Source organism: Mytilus edulis, chromosome 7 (assembly GCF_963676685.1).
Source record: "Mytilus edulis chromosome 7, xbMytEdul2.2, whole genome shotgun sequence".
Lineage (NCBI taxonomy): Eukaryota > Metazoa > Mollusca > Bivalvia > Mytilida > Mytilidae > Mytilus > Mytilus edulis.
Genome location: NC_092350.1, coordinates 52,056,139 through 52,078,834, shown reverse-complemented (window position 1 = coordinate 52,078,834; position 22,696 = coordinate 52,056,139). Strand labels below are relative to the sequence as shown.

General features: G+C 33.5%; 1 protein-coding gene and 1 pseudogene across 2 annotated transcripts in view; one reads left to right on the top strand and one right to left on the bottom strand.

Annotated features, from left to right (window-relative positions):
• Nucleotides 1–22,696, bottom strand: part of LOC139481761 (HORMA domain-containing protein 2-like) — a 64,599-nt gene that overhangs the window by 21,943 nt on the left and 19,960 nt on the right. For both annotated transcript variants that reach the window (XM_071265251.1, XM_071265252.1), the window contains exon 13: nt 17,607–17,704. In XM_071265251.1, the coding sequence (XP_071121352.1) occupies nt 17,607–17,704 (98 nt within the window). The remainder of the gene's footprint in view (nt 1–17,606; nt 17,705–22,696) is intronic.
• On the top strand, nt 1,597–15,080 carry LOC139481758 (uncharacterized; annotated as a pseudogene).

The following is a 22,696-nucleotide window of genomic DNA, read 5'->3' as shown; positions in this document are numbered from 1 at the left end:
AACTGTCAATGGACCAGGGATCAGTACCAGAAGATTGGAGGACAGCCAACATAGTCCCAGTCTTTAAGAAAGGGGAAAAGCATACAGCTGCAAACTACCGTCCAGTTTCTTTGACATCCATCTCATGTAAGCTACTGGAACACATAGTACACAGCTCTATAATGGACCACTTTGACCAAAACAACATACTCTGCGATGAACAACATGGGTTTAGAACCAAACGGTCATGCGAGTCTCAGCTGGTAATAACTATACATGAAATAGCTAAGAACATGGAGGACGGCGACCAGACAGACATCATCCTGTTAGACTTCGCCAAGGCCTTTGATAAGGTACCACACGCCAGACTTCTTCGTAAAATGGATTATTACGGGGTAAGAGGTCCCCAGCTGGAATGGATTAAACAGTTTCTGTCTAACAGAACTCAGTCTGTGATCCTTGAAAACCATAAGTCGGACCCTCTTGACGTGGTATCTGGAGTACCCCAGGGCACTGTGATGGGCCCCTTACTCTTTCTGGCCTACATCAATGACCTCCCTGAAGCAACAACATCAAGCGCTAGACTGTTTGCTGATGACTGCCTACTCTTCCGCCGCATTAGGAATACAGCAGATGCAGACTTGCTGCAAAAAGACCTAACCTCGCTGGAAAAATGGGAAAAGGAGTGGCAAATGTGTTTCCACCCGGAGAAATGCACAGTCATCCGTGTCTCAGGACGACGTCATCAACACCAGACGTCCTACACACTCCATGGACACACATTAGAGACAATAGACAGCGGGAAATACCTGGGGCTCACTATCAACAAAGACCTCACCTGGACAAACCATATTAACCAGACCATAGGGAAAGCCTCAAAGACACTTGGCTTCTTACGGAGAAATCTTGGGAGGTGTACTCCAGCAACAAAAGCCACAGCCTACTCTACGCTCGTAAGACCAACCCTGGAATATGCCTCCCCAGTATGGGATCCTCACCAAATCACCACCATACGCGACATAGAGCAGGTACAAAGACGAGCAGCTCGCTTTGTTTATAGTTGCTACCAGGACAACTCTCCTGGATGTGTAACTAAGCTACTGGACCAACTTCAGTGGGAATCACTGCAACACAGACGATGGAAACAGAGTCTTGTGCTGTGTTACAAGACTCAACATCAGATGATTGCCATTGATCCAGCCAAATACTACACGACAGGAGACAGTAGGACCAGGGGCAACCACAAACTTAGACAAACTAGAGTGAAGAGGGACGTATACTACCACTCATTCTTTCCACGAACAACTAGAGAATGGAATAAACTCCCCGAATCTGTAGTGGAGTCCGGATCCCTAGAGGACTTCAGGGCCAGAGTGAATACCATCCCCTGGACCCAGCCACATCTGAAATAGACAGCAGGATAACCAGTGTACATAGATGTAATTAATATCATATTTTTATTGTAAATACTGTCCAGATTATTTCCTGGACTTTTACTTTTGGCCAGAGGAGTGGCCTCCTGTCTGTTTGAGATGCGCCCGAGTCAATTACACTTTAATACAGAGTTCGACTCGTAACGGGAAGAAGAAGGTAAAAACAATCAACAGTTAATTATCTCCCCTTGTTCCCAAGGAAGGAACTCTTCATATTAGAGATAAATTAAGTATTAAATAACATTAGGAGGGAAACTACTTCAAACAACAAAGATGACAGAATGATGACAGGACAGTTTAACCAATGTGCATTTGATGAAAATTGTAAAGGGACAGAGTTGTTTTCACTAAAAGAATGTAACAAAGACACCATAAGTCATTTAAGATTTTTCAAATGTGGGACAGACATGAATATTCCAGAATCACTGCTGATTCTGAATCGTGCTGGGTTGGGTCTCAGACTTTCAAATGTGATTGACAAATATATATGCAACCAACACCGACAACAGTATGGACTGCAGTGGAAGAGAAAGAAAAGAACTTGCTGCCATCCATTGCATGACATTGCAAAATCAGCTAAAGTGGCCAGAGGCATCAATCTCACGCAAAGCAGGGAAATTTGGCTCAAGTTAAACTTGAACATAGCAGTTGGTTCTGGTAAGAAAAATAATGATATGTTTATAAATATAAAAATGGCAAGATACTCGTCTTCCTTGGAATATATAAATAAATCCTGCTTATTGAAGATCCTGCCCCCCCCCCCCCCCCCTTTCTCAAAAAAGAACAACATCAATTCATAACAAAAAATAGAACCAGGTGCTCCGCAGGGCGCAGCTTTATACGACCGCAGAGGTCGAACCCTGAACAGTTGGGGCAAGTATGGACAAAACATTCAAGCATGATACAGCTCTGAATTTAGATTGTGATCAAATTTTTGACATTACATGGGTTTTTTTTACACAAAACAAATGCCAAGATTTTACAAATCAATTAAAGATTTCTTCTTCAAACTTTTTAAATCTAAAATTAAATAGTTGACACAGCATAGGTTTCTGACACAGAATGAATGTGGTCTAATGAACTTAAAAGGTTTTTTTTGTCTTTGAGCAAATCACTATGCTGTTGAATATTAATCCTCTCAAAAAAATGTTTGAAGAAATTTTCTTTTTATTTATGAAATCTGAAATGAGAAAAATTTAACCCCCCCCCCCTTTTTTTCACATCCCCGTTTCCCTTTTTCAAAACTGATATCAATTCAAATTTCTAATGGAGTTTGCAACAATAACTGCTTGTTATCACTGAATGGTAAAGATTATTTAAATTTATCAGTTGGTAGTAAAAAGTGTATATACATTGTATATTGTATATAACAAAGATTTAAGTTGATTCTGGACAAAGAAAGATAACTCCAATTAAAAAAAATTCTTGCTATTGCACAATATTGTGCAATAGGATATTTCTTGCTTACTATTCTGGACAAAGAAAGATAACTCTAATTAAAAACAATACTTAATATAATAATTTTAGATCCTGATTTGGACCAACTTGAAAACTGGGCCCATAATCAAAAATCTAAGTACATGTTTAGATTCAGCATATCAAAGAGGCCCAAGAATTCAATTTTTGTTAAAATCAAACTTAGTTTAATTTTGGACCCTTTGGACTTTAATGTAGAATTTGAAATTTGAAAACAGGACCAAAAATGAAGAATCTACATACACAGTTAGATTTGGCATATCAAAGAACCCCAAGGATTCAATTTTTGATGAAATCAAACAAAGTTTAATTTTGGACCCTTTGGACCTTAATGTAGACCAATTTGAAAACTGGACCAAAAAACTTCAATAATCAAGAATCTAAGTACATTTTTAGATTCAACATATCAAAGAACCCAACCGATTCATTTTTTGTCAAAATCAAACTAAGTTTAATTTTGGACCCTTTGGACCTTAATGTAGACCAATTTGAAAACGGGACCAAAAGTTGAGAATCTACATATACAGTTAAATTCGGCATATCAAAGAACCCCAATTATTCAATTTTGATGAAATCATACAAAGTTTAATTTTGGACCCTTTGGGCCCCTTTTTCCTAAACTGTTGGGACCAAAACTCCCAAAATCAATACCAACCTTCCTTTTATGGTCATAAGCCTTGTGTTTAAATTTCATAGATTTGTATTTACTTATACTAACATTATAGTGCGAAAACCAAGAAAAATGCTTATTTGGGTCCCTTTTTGGCCCCTAATTCCTAAACTGTTGGGTCCTAAACTACCAAAATCAATACCAACCTTCCTTTTGTGGTCATAAACATTGTGTTTAAATTTCATAGATTTCTATTTACTTAACCTAAGGTTATTGTGCAAAAACCAAGAAAAATGCTTATTTGGGCCCTTTATTGGCCCCTTATTCCTAAACTATTGAAACCAAAACTCCCAAAATCAATCCCAATCTTTCTTTTGTGGTCATAAACCTTGTGTCAAAATTTCATAGATTTCTATTAACTTAAACTAAAGTTATGGTGCGAAAACCAAGAAAATGCTTATTTGGGCCCTTTTTGGCCCCTTATTCCTAAAATGTTGGGACCAAAACTCCCAAAATCAATACCAACCTTCCTTTTATGGTCATAAACCTTGTGTTAAAATTTCATAGATTTCTATTCACTTTTACTAAAGTTAGAGTGCGAAAACTAAAAGTATTCGGACGCCGGACGACGACGACGACGACGACGCCGACGACGACGACGACGACGACGACGACGCCGACGCCAACGTGATAGCAATATACGACGAAAATTTTTTCAAAATTTGCGGTCGTATAAAAAGACTGTACAGCGACAGGCCAACACTAACTCAGTAACTGATACAAATGGCAACTTTTATAGCTTGAATGTTTTATTTTTATAAACTCAATGCAATGTATATTTATCCCTACAATAACTAGTCCGAGATTACTTTGACGTCCAACGGCTGTTTTGCCAGACAAGCTGGGGCCGGGGTCCCACGGCCCAAGCTTGTCTGGCAAAATAGCCGTTGGATGTCAGAGTAATCTCCACTATACAATAACATGTATATGACAAAATGGAATATTTATAGATTATTACATGGCAAAAGCCCTCGGTTCGATATGGGAGTCTCGGGCTGATAATAGGGCCGATATGGAAAATGCCATGTAATAATATATTTATCACATATTTAGCAATTGAAAATTAAACGAGCTAAAGAGTAAACATTGAATAAAGAGTGTTTATTTGTTTATTTTATTTCTGTCATTTGTTTTTGTATATTCGTTCTTCATTCTTTATTTGTCACATTTTCAAGATTCCTCAATAATTTACGTAACCACATCTGGTCCTTTCCGACAATGAACGAAGACTTATTGTTACTAGCAAAGACGTCATTATATAGAACGTCGCTCCAAAAATAAAAGAATTATTCATTTCGTTTGAACGCTGATATTTTTTTGTAAACAGCATAGGGTAATATTTAAACATTGAGTAAGTCTCACAGATTGTACATGACTCTTCAAACAGAAAATTGAGGGCTTTTGCACGAGAGGGCCAATATTGATTTTGCACGCGAGGGCAGATATGGCTCTCCCATTGGAATAGCATAGGAAGCCCATATTGGCCCTGGTTCAGGCCGGTTATTTGCCCCGGGCATCAATATGGCTAGGGCAATTATGTGGTTATTACATACAATGTATGCAAAACTCTATGTATTTGTAACAAATATGTGATAAAGTTGAGTTATTGCCTCCTGACCTACATTTCTACACTTTTGTGTGTCCAACATAAGGACACACTAAGGGTTAAGCACTGTTTTAAGTCCAGATATGAGGTATTGTTGGTTACATGTATAAAAATTTCCATATTTGGTACATGTATATATTTATAAAATAATAAAATCATTTAAAAATTTTACATAAACATTTACATTGTACATGTGTAAATAAAGGGATATGGAGGAAATGTACATGGGACAATGTACATTTTGTATATATTGCATATAGAAAGAACAATGTATCCTTTTTATGCCTACATGATTATCACTTAAAACATTCAGAACAGCACTAAAGTGGCCCCTGTTAGGCAGTAAAAGAATGTACATGTACTGAAGAAAGGACATATTGTAGGCTACTGAATCAGAGATTTATAATATGGACTCTCTAGTAGATCATACTTACATGTTGTACCTTGACCTTTTCAGATTCATCATGATCATAAAAGTTAAGAAAGTTTTGTGCTATTTGTTATTTATGTACATGTATGTACTCTTAAATCAGTCTATTGTATGCAATCTTCACTAATATAATTATCAATTGAACTTTCATTAATAATATGAAAAACATCAAAGTGGTACATGAACAATATATGTTCCACATTATGTCTGTTGGTAATTTATAAATGCAACAATGTTCATTTTTTTTATTTACAGGTGTCTGTCGCAGATGTATTGAGTCTCACAAGAATGAGTTACAGATAGGAACACATATGAAAGAAGAACTAAGAGGTACATCTAGCTGTAAAAATGATATAAATTGCATTATGACATTGACATTATCAATTGTTGTTACATGTCTACAAAGATGAGTTTTCAGTTTGATGAATTAGTACCATAAGAACCATGTTTAAGTTTGGTTAAAAAATTTAAAAGTGATACATAGATCATGCAGAGTTTCAGATTTTTTCCAGCTAATCAGGTTATAGTTTTTGGTTTAAATCAAATTTAAGTCCCATTAAACTGCAAACTAAAGCACATCACAAAAATGAATACCATTAATGGAAAACTTTACTTTCAAATAGGTTTATACATTGTAACACCCCCTCAACACTGTTCTAGGGAGTATATAAATCATCCTGTCCTTTTGTCTGTTCATATGTCTAGAAAGCAGAATTTATCATTAGATATACTGATACTGATAATTCTTTACACACTCTGTACTTGAAGATAATACTGTGGGACTATCCAATATATTTCAAGGGAGATAATGGAAATGACCAATATCAAGTTTAAAGTGTGACATTGCATCCTTATCTGAGTTAACTCACATTTGTAGTTTTTATTGATAACCATAATTAACATGATTGTAATTATATGTATACTGTGAATTTAGAATTACTAAAATCTATTTATATTTTTTTTTATAAATTTTAGAAATATGCAGTTTTCTTGAAAATGCAACAGACAGGATTGATACAGTTGAAAATGTAACTGGTACAATAGGTATTTGTCAATATATATAAAAACATACATGTATTTACATGTTAATACAATATATGAATTCAAAACAACAAAACAAAAATAAACATGTGAATAATCAACTGATAAAATTATGATTGTATATGTGCCCTAGCTGCTTGAATTTCGGTTGTGTCAGACACTAAAAGCTACATTATGACCAAAATGATCTCTACTTCAAAAGTTTATTTTAAGGATTGCAACCGTTTAATGTGCATTGCTTGATAACATCAGCACAATAGATAGCAGACCTTTTGAAGACATGAAAAATCAAAAGTAAAAAAATAGGCATCTCTGTTTCTCATGTCTTATGTCATGTCATGGCATATGTCGTGTTATTTGTCATGTATGTTATGTCACATGTCATGAAATATGCCATGTCACATGTCATGTTATGTGTCATGTATGTTATGTCACATGTCATGAAATGTCATGTCACATGTCATGTTATGTGTCATGTCACATGTCATGAAATATGTCATGTCATATATTATGTCATAATGTTATATGCCATGCCATAATATATCACTTATCATGTCATATGTCATGTCATATTATCCATGTGTGAATATCTCACAATTCTAGTTAAATTTAACTGTATGAAGGTTATTTTGAATAGCCCTAAAATAATAATTTTCATATTTCATGCTTCATTATCTAAAAAGGAGTGACATAGACATAGACATACAATGCATAATATTTAGAATAATATTTTTTTTAGAGCTTGTGACTGGAAATGGTGAAAATGAAGAAGACAACAATTCTGAAGCTTGTTCTGCAATAAGTAATACAGGTATGATTTTTAAATGGTGTTTTTTAAACATTTAACACACAATGTTATAATTTAAGCTTTATGAAGACTTTTGAGAAGGAAATAATTAATACCAATAGTTGTTGGGATGTGAACTTGGCAATTGCAAATCTATATTGATTTAGATTTGGCTTTTGATCATGCTAATGTATTGAACATTTCTGCCATTTTCAGTTTATCTTTATTAGTCCCCTACCAACAAAGTTTAAGTGGACTTTAGGGTTTGCACTCTGTCCGTCTGTCTGTCTGGCAAATCAGCTTTCCACACTTTTTTGTCATGCTTGATGGTCTCTTGTTTGAATTGTTTTACTCTGGTCACTGACTATGGGGTATGCACTTTGCTCATTATTGAAGACAATTACAACCAAAACCAAGGAGATAATACAAACTCAAAAAACCAAAAGAAATTAACAACAACAATAATAAATAAGAAATAAGAAATAACATGAACTCCACTGAAAAACAGGAGTGAAATTAGGTGTTCCGGAAGGCTGTACAGTGACCTATGGTTGTTAATTTCTATGTCATTTTGAATCTTGTGAAGAGCTATCCCTTTGGCAATCACACCACATCTTCTTTTTTGAAGATATTGGTTAGAAATTTGGTATATAATAATTAATATAACCATTACAAGTAGGAGATCAGGTGCTAGTTTAGTTCCCTTCTGATGATTTTTTGCTGAGTTGTGGCCCTTGAACTTAGAAAAATCACATAAGTAATTTGTTTTCCGCCCTTTTTTCATCATGCTTGAAGGTAGACTTCACATTTGCCATATAGTTTAACCATGAAAAGTTATAGAAAAAGTTTGAATTGAGTTCCGGTCTGGTATTTTTTTTTTTGCAGAGTTATGGTCCTTGGACTTAAAAATTCACTCTGATGTTCTCAAATTGTTGGTTTTTCACATTTTGTTTTTTGATCTTTTTTAATTGCTTAAAAACATTGACTTGAAATTTGGCATGTAGTTAAACCTTGACAAGTTACAGGTCAAATGTGAATTGTGTTTCTGTATGATGATTCTTTGCAGAGTTATGGTCATCAGACATGGAAAATTAATGCAAGAAATAAATTTTCCACTATTTTTTTTTCATACTTAAAAATTTTGATTTGATATTTGGTTTATGGTCAAACCATTACAAGTTATAGATCAAGTTTAAATTTTGTTCTGATTTGATGATATTTTTCAGATTTATATGATCATTGTACTTAGAAAATCACACAATGAATCAATTTTCTGCACTTTTTTTTAGTCATGCTCGACTACCGTTATATTGATTTGATATATGGTATATTTAGTTTTTTTTACATGTATCAAGTTCGAATTTTGTTTTCGGGAACAATGCATTTTAACTAAAAGGGAACTATACTTATTGCCATGCAATACTCTCAGAATGCAGATAGACTAAATTCTGTTAATGTAATAGATTTAAGGGTACTGTATTGTCATCAATAGGCAAAACTCTGAACTATTTTTAGAGTTTTATATGCCATAACATGACTTAATAAAAAAAACAATTGAAATTGCCTGGTCTATACACATGATACAATAACATGTATGAAAAAACCAGCAGCCAGATTTATATTTAACAAAAAACAATAAACAAAAAAATACAAATAAGAAACACATCAAGTCCATTAAACATAAATTGTGGAAATAAATCCATCAAACAATGATCATTGTGATGTCATATATAGCATTATTTATCAAAATCAGTATATTTTTTATTCTTTTTTACAGAATTTGCAGCTGATGGCAAACTTGAAGATATCATGATGGATACTGCAATGTCTATGGATTCAGGTATAATATCTGTTTACTAAAATTGCACTTTTTGTCTCTTTTTCATTTAAAAAAAACTATGCAATTTAGGTTTGTTTTTATTATACCCAACATACAAAGTTTTAGAGGGTAAATAGGAAGTACTCTGTCTATCTGTCCATATTTCCTGTAAGCACAATACCTCAACAAAAGGATAGATACTGATGAAACTTTACACAGATGCAATAAACAATCTGAGGATGTCCATGAAGAAAAAAATTCCTGGTCAGAAATATTTCAAGGGAAATAATTAAACATACTTAGTTTAATATTGCAATATGTGGCAACATATCTCATATGTGCAACTCATCCATAATGGCTTAATTCATATTTACACATTTGCAGTACACTACCTGAGAATGTGCACGAAAAAAAAAATCCTGGTCTGAAATATTTAAGGGAGATAATTGAATGCACTTCTTTTAATATTGCAATATGTGGCAAGAGGTCTAAGTGTAACTTAAAAGCTTAAACAATATTGATGAAACTTTACACAGTTAAATTATACAGCCTGGGAATGGGCATGAAGGAAATAAACTCCTGTCTGAATTTTGTCAAGGGAGATAATTGAACTAATTTAGTTTATTAAATATGGGATGTAGGGATATCCTTCAGTGAGTTGATTCTCAGTTCTATGTTATACTCTCAGAATGCTAAATACTATTAACACTGGTGTGTGTACTCTTGTAACATTTGTTCTTGTCACTAGTCAAATTTTACCTCAATTTTGTCACCAATAAAAACATTCTGGCACTCATACCACATCTTATTTATAATATATATATGTACTATAATTATACCCACGCTTTAAAAAATTGGGGGTATACCTCTGTCTGTCAGTCAGTCCATCCGTCCGTCCTTCCGTCCCATAAATATTTTTCGTTGCATTTTTTTGAGGAACTACATTACAAGGATTTCTGAAATTTGGTTTCAAGGTTTATATGAGGGAGCTATACTTCATTTTCAGATGCATCACTCAACAACTTCCTGTTTACCGAAATTTTCTTCGCATTTTCTCAGGATGTACATATCACAGCTTTCTGAAGTTTTGTTTTGAGGTTTATATTTATAAGTGAGCTATACTGTGTGATGCATTTTAAGATTCATCACACAACAACTTCCTGTTTACCGAAGACTTATATATTTTAACACATAATAGCAAAGTTGTAAATTTTCGTCACAATTTTCTCAGGAAGTACAGATCACAGCTTTCTGAAATTTGGTTTCAAGGTTTATATGAGTCAGCTATACTGTGTGATGTGTTTTCAGATTCATCAATTAACAACTTCCTGTTTACTGAACACTTACATACATCTATTTTAACACATAATACCAAAGTTGTAAATTTTCGTCACATTTTTCTCAGGAACTCCAGATCACACCTTTCTGAAATTTATTATCAAGGTTTATATAAGGAAGCTATACCATGTGATGTGTGTTAAGATTCATCACTCAACAACTTCCTGTTTATCAAACACTTGCAAATTTTTACATATATACATGTAATAGCCAAGTTATAAATTTTCATTGCATTTTTCTCAGAAACTACATGTCAAGGCTTTCTGCAACTTGGTATCAAGGTTTAAATTAAAATTTTGCAAGCTTTACCCAGTGATAAGTTTTTAGATTCGACACTTAACAACTTCCTGTTTACCCTTTTCTTTTAGCGGGGGTATCATTAGTGAGCATATGCATTAGCTCACAGATTCACTTGTTTATAAAGCTATGTTTAACCGTTATTACGTACACAGAAACGAAAACAAATCATTTTTCTATCCATCAAGGACCACAAAGAAGCAGCAAATTAAAGTAAAAATTGTACATATTAAACTTGACCTCAATTTTGTCATTAAAAATAATATACAAAAAAAATAACATGAACCAAATAATTGCTTGATAGCTATAGGTTCTTAATTATCCTATTTACATATTATTTAATAATTATAGATTATCGTTGATCATCTCAACGAGATTAATTTTCTCGCTTGAGCTGGTACAGCGAAAGTGAGAAAAGCAATCGAGTTGAGATGACCAATGATAATCTATTTATCGCTATTTTACCTATGACGACGTTGTCAATTTCATGTCAATTTCGTTAGCAACGCCACGTGCATGCTTAGTTTCTAGTGATAGTTTTTCCATCTCAAGCGAGAAGCATGATATGAAAATTATCACAAAAAAAGATTAAAGGAAAAATGCACAAAATAGCGATAATAGTGCTTATTGCTTTTGAGGCCACTACATTCAAGTTCAAGGTTAATGTTGTGATAAATAAATGAACTGAAATTTGTATAGAAATGATTTTCAGATGCAATGTATGTGTGAGAAATGAATTTCATAAAATCGTTTTATTTTTCAGAACCTGATTTGTTTTCATCACAGACAATATCACAGGCAACAGCAACATCAAGTTGGTCCAGAGATGAGAGGTCACAGAAAGAAATATTTAACTGGGCAATGAAAGTTATGTCTAATGGGCAGTACCCAACTCTTAGATCTCAAGCATCTATAAAATTTGAAGAGCTACAGTATTCTACTAAAATGTACTATATAAGGCAAGCACGTTCAGCATTTGAAATAGTGTGTGAAAACATTGCTCCATCCCAAGGTTTAGAACTGATGACACAAGTATGCCATAGCATGAAATTGAAGACCTCAGAATCAAAGCAAAAAGATGCATTAACTGAGACTATCATATCAGCTTACAACAAGGCAGAAGATCACACTACCAAAGTCCAGGTTTTGTCTTTGATTGTGGAGAAGTATTCAAAATCTGAACTGTTATCCTTCATTCAAGGATTGACTATATATAAAATTGATGCAGCAAGAAAATATGCAGCAACTCATGGACCAGGACAATATGTAACTCCACCAAAGATAACACGCATACGCTTGCCAAAACAGAAAATCCATCATTTCATTGAATTTATTTCTTCCCCATGCTACCTTCAAGTTGTTGGATTTGGATCAAGACATCTAAAACTGTCATCAGGCTTGGTTGTTAAAGTACCAAAAGTAATAAGAACCATGATTGCATCACGACTCATCAATGCTTATACCAACTACTGCAAGGAGAACTCCATCATTCCACCATGTAGAGCAACTCAGTTCAAGATCATAAAAGCTTGTGCTGCCTAACAATTAAAATCCCTACATGGACTAGACAACTACATTAGTGATGGCATGGATAGTATTGATACTTTAAAGAAAGTGGTATCAAATCTTGGCACAAATGGTATGATAACAAGTAAAGTAGATGATCTGAATGAAAGTTTAGACACCTTAAAATTACATCTAAAGAATGAATTTCAAAATCACCTGTCATCAGAAAGTGATTGCAATGAACATTGCATTCACTTAGCATTATCAGAAAAGGGTTGTGAACATGTGCACACAACAACATGTCAACCTTGCAGTAGGATGTACCAAATTAAAGATGAACTTCAAAACCTTATGACCTCAAATTTTCCAGACATTAACTCAAAAGAAAAAGAGGAATTTGAACATGACATCTCAGTATCAACAGAAAAAATTTGGGCATGGAGGGATCATTTAATCAGAACAGTGAATCAAGACTCCTGCAAAAAGGACCTACTTCAAAACCTACAATCACATGAAGTATTGATTATTGCTGATTGGGCCATGAAATATATTCAACAAACTTTCCGAGAAACTCAGAGTGAATGGTTTGGGAAACAAGGTATCAGTTGGCACATGATCTGTGCCCTTGTCAGAAAACCACAATCTGAAAATGATAGCAATGATGAAGATGATAAGAACTATGACATATATTCAATGGTACACATTGTAGAAGAACAAAAGCAGGGTTGGCACATAGTATCTCAGATTTTCAGTAGTGCATTTAAAATGCTGAAGTCCATTCATCCACACCTAAGAGATGTTTACATCAGGTCTGATAATGCTGGGTGTTACCATGCCTTACCATTGCTGTCTTATCTATGGAAATTTCGTAATGATTTGTCATTGAATGTAAAGCAATACAATTTCAGTGAAGCCCAGTCAGGCAAAGATCTATGTGACTCAAGGACAGGAACTTGTAGGCTTCATATGCTGAATTTCATAAATGAAGGTAATGACATCACCAATGGTATGGAGATGAAACAAGCTCTTGAAAGTCATGGAGGTATAAGAAATACATACATTTCCGTGGTGACAGTAGCATCTGAAACACAACCAGTTTTGTATGGACAGATAAAGAACCTACAGATTTCAAAATTCAATAATTTCAGCTTTGAAGATGAAGGCATGATAGCATACAAGGCTTATGGTATTGAAGGTGAACTTGTAAAAGCAACAGATATGACAAGAATATCCAACAAGTTGATGATATTTGATACTAATTTGGTAAGAATTTATTGCTCAATTTATAATACATTTGAAAATTAATATAATTAAAAGAATTGAAAATAAAGGGATATGGAGTATAAATGTACATGGGACAAAATCACACAATACATAGAAAAATGCAAATTGTCAATGAACAGGGCTTATATTCATGTTTTTCAACTTGACAATTGCTAGAGGGTCTTTTAAAATGAATGTGCAACAGTAATTACAAAAATACTGATCATGATTCTACCACTTTTTGCCATGCTTACTCTATACATGTACAATGTATGCGATGATAATGTCACCAGTTCATATAAAAGATTAAAAAAATATATTTCTAAAAGCATGCTTCATTAATGGAGTAAGACCATATACATAATATACATAACTTATGTTGGTAATGAAAAATGTAAAATAACGATAATATACCTACACACATGTAGGATGTTGAAATTTAAGAGTTATGCACTGTTAATGATTTTGTTCAGTTTGATGGTCTAGTACAGAGATGAGTGTTTCATCTAAGGACAACTTTAAAATGAATTGCAAAAATCAATTAAAAGGGATGTATTATATTTTCTTAGTGTTATCAAAAAAAGAATACTCTTAAAGTTCTCATCATGATGTAAAAATTACTTATAGCATGTTAATATTTTTTACAGACAATTGGAGATCCAAAACAACCAGAAGAAAAACCAGCTTCCAAAAAAGCTATTAAGCAGAATTCTACTTTCCCATGCTTTGAACCAGATTACCTTTTAGTATTCAAGAAAGAAGACCAATTAATAACACACATTTCCATTGGTAAACATGTATTTGACAATGAAAAAATTGATAATATTTCCGATACATGTAAAAGGCTATGGTATTCTAAATGTCAGGATATTAGATTTTTAAATAAACCTTTGATGTCTACTGTTGGGTCAGAACAAATGCAAGTTCAAACTAATAACAATTACAGTCAGGCTCCTGGTTATGCATTGAAAAAGAGGAAAAAGGCAGTCAGATTTTCACCCAAAGTGAAGGAGTATTTGATTGTGTTATTCAATGTTGGGGAAGAGTCGGGGAAAAAACCTAGTCCATATACAGTTTCCAAACAAATGAGAAATGAGACAGATTTGCAAGGAGATAGAATATTCTCACCATCTGAGTGGCTTTCCCATCAGCAAATTAGAAGTTTCTTTGGAAACCTGTGCATGAAAAAACAGACAGTGGACAAATCTAAAGATAAATCTGTCAAGCTTGTCAAAATTGAAGATAACCAAGAAGATGATGAAGACCTTCAAAATGTTCTTAGCAGTTTAGAGGCAAATGAACACAATACTATTTTGTCTGAAATTGTTTCTGTATTGACTGTTTAGGTTATTGATCATACATGTACCTTTGAAATTGTTTTCATCATCATTGACCTGTTAATTGAGAATTATTTTAACAATTGATATGAGATATATTACATTGAAATTTAAGTAAACTTTAACTCTTAGACTGTTCGAAAAAAAAACATTTTTGGAAGAGTTATGGAACTTTGGCCATACTATATTAATTATAATACAACCATGACACCTTGATTCTTATCAATTATGACAATAGTAATGAATACCTCTAAATATCATATATTTATGCATCCAAAGATAAACATAAGATACTAGATTGTACATTAATTTAAAAAGTTGTTTTAAATAAGTGAGTACAGTTTGATACATTAATCTTTTCTAGTTTTGTATTATGATATAAGGTTCAAAGAAAAAAAAAGAGTTTAAAACTTCCAAAAATATAATGACAAGTCTTCATAACATACTGATAATTTTATTGTAAAATGAACATTATTAATTGATACTGTCAGATTAATTTAATGTTTTACTCTCTTGTGTAACTTTATTACCCTTTATATAAATTTGACGATTTTTTTACACCTGTTTTTTCACCTCGTCCATTGATCAATGCAGATGATCCATCACAACTTTGGATCTAAATGTTCAGCATGTCAGACATTTATCAGACTATCTGCAAGTGTGTACTGTACTCACACAAATAATTGATTTTGTAATTGTAATTTTATCAACAGCAATAAAATGTGTTGCAAACGTCATTTTTTTTTACCATTCAGATACACACTTTATGTCCGCAAAACTTTGATTTTTTTAATATGTTAAATTTAAAAAAGAATTTTTTTGGTCAATATTTTATAAAGCTGACTTCAATTTAATCATATAACACTTTGTTAAGACTTAATAACCTTTCAGAGTCTGTCAGAAAGGCAAAAAAAAATATTACCTTGGCCAGTTCAAGCCTCCCCTTATGTTTAGCTAAGCTTCTCATTATTTTTCCATTAACTAAATCTTTTTAACTTAAAAGTACCTTCTTTTAAACATGTTTGAGTTTGGAATCTGTTTAATTCAGCTCTTAATTTAAAATGCATTATTTTTTAGGTATATCAGAATTTTCACTATGTATTGTCAAAATGCCTAAAAAAGGGGGGGGGGGGGGGGGGCTTTTGCTGATATCATAATTTCTCTAAAATTAATTTGCAACAAAATTCCATTCATTACAGTTTAAATCTTTGGAAATGGAATGCTTATGAAAAAAAAATAGATCATTTAAAGCGTTTTTTGGGACACAGTGCCTGTTTTTGTGTTTTTAGCTAAAAAAAAGTCATATTTGTAAACAATTATGCATTTTCCTCGCCTGTCTTTTTTCTTTATACTATTATGTTTTATGAAATTGTGCTATTTATACTTCATAAACATGCTTTGGGTGTTATAAATGTATTTAAACTTCCAGAAGTGTTATTGTATTTTTTTTAATTAAAGAAATCAATGAAATAGGTGCATTTGATGAAGTGGATCTGTTAATGAGCTTGGTAAAATCCATTGTCCATCCCGTTACCATGGTAACCATTGACCTAGGGACATCAAACTATCATGACTTTCATATGAGGTCAACTTGATCATTTAAGCAAAGTTTCATCAAAATCTAACAACCTTGCATGGATAGCCATCTGCATGGTTTTCTCATAGACAGCCATTTAAGATATATATTGTTGCTTTGTTGTTTCATAGCTAAATTCACGCTAAATTAAATGCCCAGCAGTCCAAGTTGAAACCTAGTTGATTCTAGGGCCTTTTATAGCTGACTATGAAGTATGAGTCTTGCTCATTGTTGAAGGTCGTACAGTGACCTAAAGTTGTTAATTTCTGTGTCATTTGGTCACTTGTGGTGAGTTATCTCATTGGCAATCATAATTTTTCTTCTTATTTAAATTAGAAAAATCATATCATAGGGAACATGTGTACTAAGTTTCAAGTTGATTGGACTTCAACTTCATCAAAAACTATCTTGACAAAAATCTTTAACCTGAAACGGGACAGACACACGGACGAACGAACATACAGATGAACGAACGAACGGACAGACGCACAAACCAGAAAACATAATGCCCATAAATGGGGAATAAAAATTCACATTTTTTTTTTTAAACAAGGAATATATATATGTTTTGCATCTTCTATATAATCAATACATTTTCTGCATATTTATCACTGTCATTTTGGGCAAGTCTTTATAAATGTGCCAATTCACCATTTAGACAACTACTTTGCTAATGTACTATTAAATAATAAGAAAATTCAGAAATACTCAAATATAATAAGCTTATATTAATTAAAAACTTTTACTGATAGTATCAAACCTTTTTTCAAATAAAGAAAACCTGGGTTTTTTTTTGGCTGTGAATGTGGAGACTCCTAGAGAGTTTAATAGCAAAGAATCAGAATGTGGTCAACAATAATATCAATTTCCTTCTTTCCAGTGCAATCATAACATTCATATTTCACTTTATTTTGTGTTATTTCTTTTTGCACAAATTGTGATATTTGACTATATTTTTTTTTTAAGATGACAATTACTTATTTCATCATCGCAAACAATTATCTCAAGACAATATAATCAGAGATATAATAGTTGCCAAATAATTTACCTCATTCACACCACAGGGACATCTGACCCCTAAATCAGGAATTTCTGATTCTTGACTTCTCTGAGATCCAGTGGTATCAACAGCCATTTCATCAGAACCTAAAAACAAACAATTTTGTTTACACAGTTAAAGATATATTCACTCCTTTGATTAATTGGACTATTGTCACCAGTCAACATTTTGTAAATATAGATGAATCATGAATCATAAATTTGAAATTTTATTTTAGTAGGTTTACATCATAATGAAGATGTATACAGAGTTTGAAGTTAATCTGATGACAACAGCATAATAATTAATCTACCTTAACAAAAAAGTTTAACCTTTTAATATATTGTAATATTAAAATTGACAACAACACTTCAAATGGTCTGCAATTTTATTATCTAAGGTCTACATGTTTCACCTGCAAGGCAGGCGTCTTCAGGACAATTTATATACAATTTATTCTGCCTGAGGTACTCAAAGTGGTGCATATAAAGTGACGTTATAATTGACAATGGTAGGTATTAGTAACGTAATGGTGGTTATTATTGTACAAATAAAAATAGAATAATTAAAAATAGATTTGAAAACGAAAGTGTTCAAGTTATAAATAGATTGATATTAAAATGTTCTGTATATGGTTAGCATAAGGTGGTGTTACTGGTGCATAGGTCAATTATGCTATCATCTTCAGTTAGGTCTATCATGGATGTCTGGCTTTTCTTTGCAGATGTGTCTAAATAATTATAATTGTTCGTTGTGTACTGATCCCATCTTTCATAATGATGGTACGTCTGTTGGTGGTAGGATTTCTTTTCTGTTAAATAGCCGTAACTATTGGTACGATATTTTTCCAGTCTATTGGAGTGGTTTGCATTTGAGAATTAATAATTGTGCTATTTGAATCCGATAGGTATAAATCACTTTCCAAAATTTGTGATGTTTTTTCTTTCTTTTCTGGGTAGGTCACTGCTGATTTTCCGGCAATAATCCTAAATGTGGGTTTCTTTGTACTGTCCCATTTTCTTGCCTCAAAAGGTGGCACCCATTTTTCAACTTGGATGGCCATCTGTTTTGGTGTTCCTGTAGTTTCTGTGTAATTTTCTTGGTCTCTTCCATTATGTTTTTCTCGGATATGTTTTTTGATATTATATTTCCTGGTGAAATTCGCTTCGCAGATGTTGCAGTTGAAATTCTGGACGGTTCCTTCATGAAAAGTTCTGTTGTGTCTTTTCAGTGTTCCTATGTTGGCAAAATTCTTGTTGCATTTAGTGCAATTGATTCTTATTGTTCCTTCTCTGTTCCTTTTCCTTGGTGTAACTCTAGTTTTCGCCATTTTAGCGTCTTCTGTTCAGTCCCCAGGGTTCTGCTGTTGAAAGTTGTCTTATGCAGGCTTCCTCCGTTCTTAAGCGAATGTTGATGTCTGTTGGTGTCTTGGTAATGCCTGTTATTGTTACGTCGTGCCTTCTGTGATTAGGTAACGTGAAATGTATTGATACTGGTTTGAATTTATTTTCCGTGTTAATGTCCTGAAAATGTCCCCTAAATCGTTCTTTTAAAGTGTTTCCAGTTTGTCCTACATATTGTAAGGGGCATATTCTGCACTCAATCATGTATACTACATTGTTTGTAGTACATGATATGTCGTCAGTAACAGGGGCGTAGCTAGGTATTCATTCAACTGTAGGCACAAATCGGCAGGGTGTCTGGCTCAAGATCCAGGGCAGAACCCTTGTAGGGGACTAGCGGGGCGAAGCCCCCCGACGGAAAACGGATTTAAGCGTTTCGGCTGCAAAAAGAGTAGGTCCGGTAAGTACCGATTTTGGCCTAAAATTTCAGGTTCATCCAGTGGCGGATCCAGCCATTTTAAAAAGGGGGGTCCCAACCCAGAGTAAAGGGGGGTTCCAACTATATGCTCCCATTCAAATGCATTGATCGGCCAAAAAAAAGTGGGGGTTCCAACCCCCTGAACCCCCCCCCCCCCCTGGATCCGCCACTAAATATTTTAACTGATTTAGTCATTAAAAACGATCCGATTCAAGCCTAAATATGAAAAATCTACCAAATATGCCAAAAAATGTCACTTTTCAGATGGTTTTTGTCAAAAATTAAAGTGGCCGCATCCGTGTTCATCCTCAACCTTTATATATGTTATGTATAATCATAAAATACAACTTACATTTCAATATTAAGGATGAACACGAATGCGGCCACTTTCGTTTTACACGAAAACCGTCCAAAATTCAACTAAAATGCTAGAATTGTGAAGATTATAGTAATTTAGCATGACTTAATGGTGCTAGTACCCGATATATGTGCATTGTATTATCAAAAACAGCCCATATTTATGTAGCAAAAGCATTCTACTGTCCAATAAATAAATAAAAGTTTACATTTCAACAATTTTGTAAAACTGCTATATTTTGGGGCCAAAAAGGGTTCTAACTGGACCTACTCCTTGTATGCACAAAAATATTAAATTTTCTGGTTATTTAATCATTATAATTATAATATACATGATGAAAACTTCGAAGAATTATGAATTATTTACCATAACATCTGAATGGTGAATTAAATAATGCAGTACAATTGGAAAATCAAATATTTAAAAAAAAATATTTACAATATGTACTGCCCAGCATAGATCCGCGTATCCCTTTAATTAAGCAGTACACCCTGTTTGGTATTTTCAAATCTATTCCGTTATGATCGAAATATACGTTTAACTTAATTGATAGTACATACTGACGATCCTTCATTAAAAAAAAAATAGGCACGTGCACGTAAACACTGATATTACTATATAATAACATTACCCTTTTGGCTAGAAAGACATCAACCATCAATCTTTTGATTCTTAAACCTTCACCCTAGACACACAAACACATACACACATAGTCGATGCCTAATGCAAAAGTTCTGTTCATACTAACGTAACAAAATTCAAGAAATTCGTATTTCTTTATATCCCGCTCTACTGTAAAATCCCTACTTACTTAGGAATTTGAATAATTGTGGTCATTATACGTAGATCTGAGAGCACTCAAAACTACTGGAAGCTAGTTGATAGATTGATTTTTAAACATCCAGTGTAAAATATTTATGCAAGTTTAGAACAAACAAAAAAATGATTATTTACAATAAACACAACAGGGAGCTTAGTCCTGTAATAGGTGTTGTACAGGACGAAGGTTTGTAAATTTGAAAATGCCATGCATTGGAAAATGAGGAATTATTTGCCTTTCAGTAGGCCAACTACGAACTCCTCAAAGAGTGGCATTCTCTCTACAACTAGGCATAAGATTAAATGTCTCCATTCTGACCAGACGTGACTACGTATTTATACATCCTGCACAGCCAAACGGACGACCAACATTGGCAAGTCGGGTGAAGACAAAGTGGTAAGCTAGTTGAAAACTAACAACAACTAATTAAAAATTCATGAGTCTAAGTTGAGGTTCATTTAAGTTTTTGTTGATAAAATTGAAATGATCCGAACCAAAGTTCTAGTTTATAGTTTCTATATAATAAAATTAACGGTATTAATTTTCTTGCACCAGATGCGCATTTCGACAATACATGTCTCTTCAGTGATGCTCGTGGCCAAAATATTTGAAATCCAAAGCTTATATAAGGTACACACATAAAAAACATTCAATTCTATTCAATATTCTTTTCACTAAGGACGAGAGACTAGTGTACCCATGACATTCGATAATTAGAGTTGTGACAACTTCACTGGAGTTCATCTACAGATAACGTTATTTATTAATTTTTTAAATAAAACACAAATATTTGTGAAAACATTATGTGTAGGCACGTGCCTTAAGTGCCTAACGGCAGCTACGCCCCTGAGTAATTTTTATTTCATAGTTGTTAGCATGGCTTTTTGCCGTTTCGGTTTTTATCATGTGTCTGCAAAGGTAGCAATTATGCCCACACGGCTTGCTGCCTTTCTTTCCGTATTTTGGTTTAATGTTGCTCTTGACTAGCATATTTCTTAAATTCACATTTCGCTTATATGCTACTGTGTATTTGTATTTTGTGAGGTTCATGGTGTCTCGTAATCTGTTCACCACACCGAGTTTAATTTGTAAATATATTGGTTTAACACTATCACATGTTCGAGATGGGGTCATAACCATAATTTAGCATTAAATTTAGATAATTTATATCATGTGTACTATGTAATAAACAACCTTGACCAATAAATTTAACCTGATACGGAATCAACACCAAAACCAGAAAAAATAATGAACTCTACTATAATTGTAGTTGGGCATAAATATGAAATAAAAGTGGTGTATACTCCCTTAAATGCAGGGCTTTCCATTGAAGCCGGTAGCCGGCGGAAATCCGCCGTTTGCGGTGGCTTCAAGTGCCGGCTACTTCACTGACAAAAATATAAATTCAAAAAGAAAATAATATCTTTTTCAAATGTTTACAGGCAGCCGAGAGACGTATTTTCGCAAAGTCGCGGTCACGATAAACAAGGATGAAAAGTCAGTGTTTACCTTGGGCTAAATATAGTTCACATGAATTCAGGTCACTGATTGGTTGTCTATTTAAAGTCAGAATGCATCGTTTCTTTTCAAAGATAACAAGAGAGACGTTACGGTGGTCATTGAATGATAACAATAGAGACGTTCCGAGGGTCATTAACTCGTTGGCTTTTTTACTTTTAAAACGTGAAGACAATCAGATAGGATGACAATCTTATGTTATGGAATAATATCAGTCAAATTAAAGAAAGTGTAGTAGATCATAATGTTCAGAATCTGGAAAACAGTATCTTTTGAAGTTCATTTTTCAAGGCCCACGTGGTGTTCAGAGAATCAAGGTCAAAAACGAAAGTAGAATATTGTCGACTCGACCTCAAATAAATAACATTTCCAAATAATTTATGTATCCGACTTATTGAACAGTTTAAAAGAGAAAATCAGAGGATATATCAATTTTCTGTCAATGCTTGAAAAATAATTGTATAATTTTAGTTACGCGTACCAGTCTTTAGAGAGAAAAGGGGAGTCATTTGTTTACAAATGCACGTAGTTCTGCAAAATAAATCGATCAAGATTTTTAACAAACCGGATTATTATATAAAT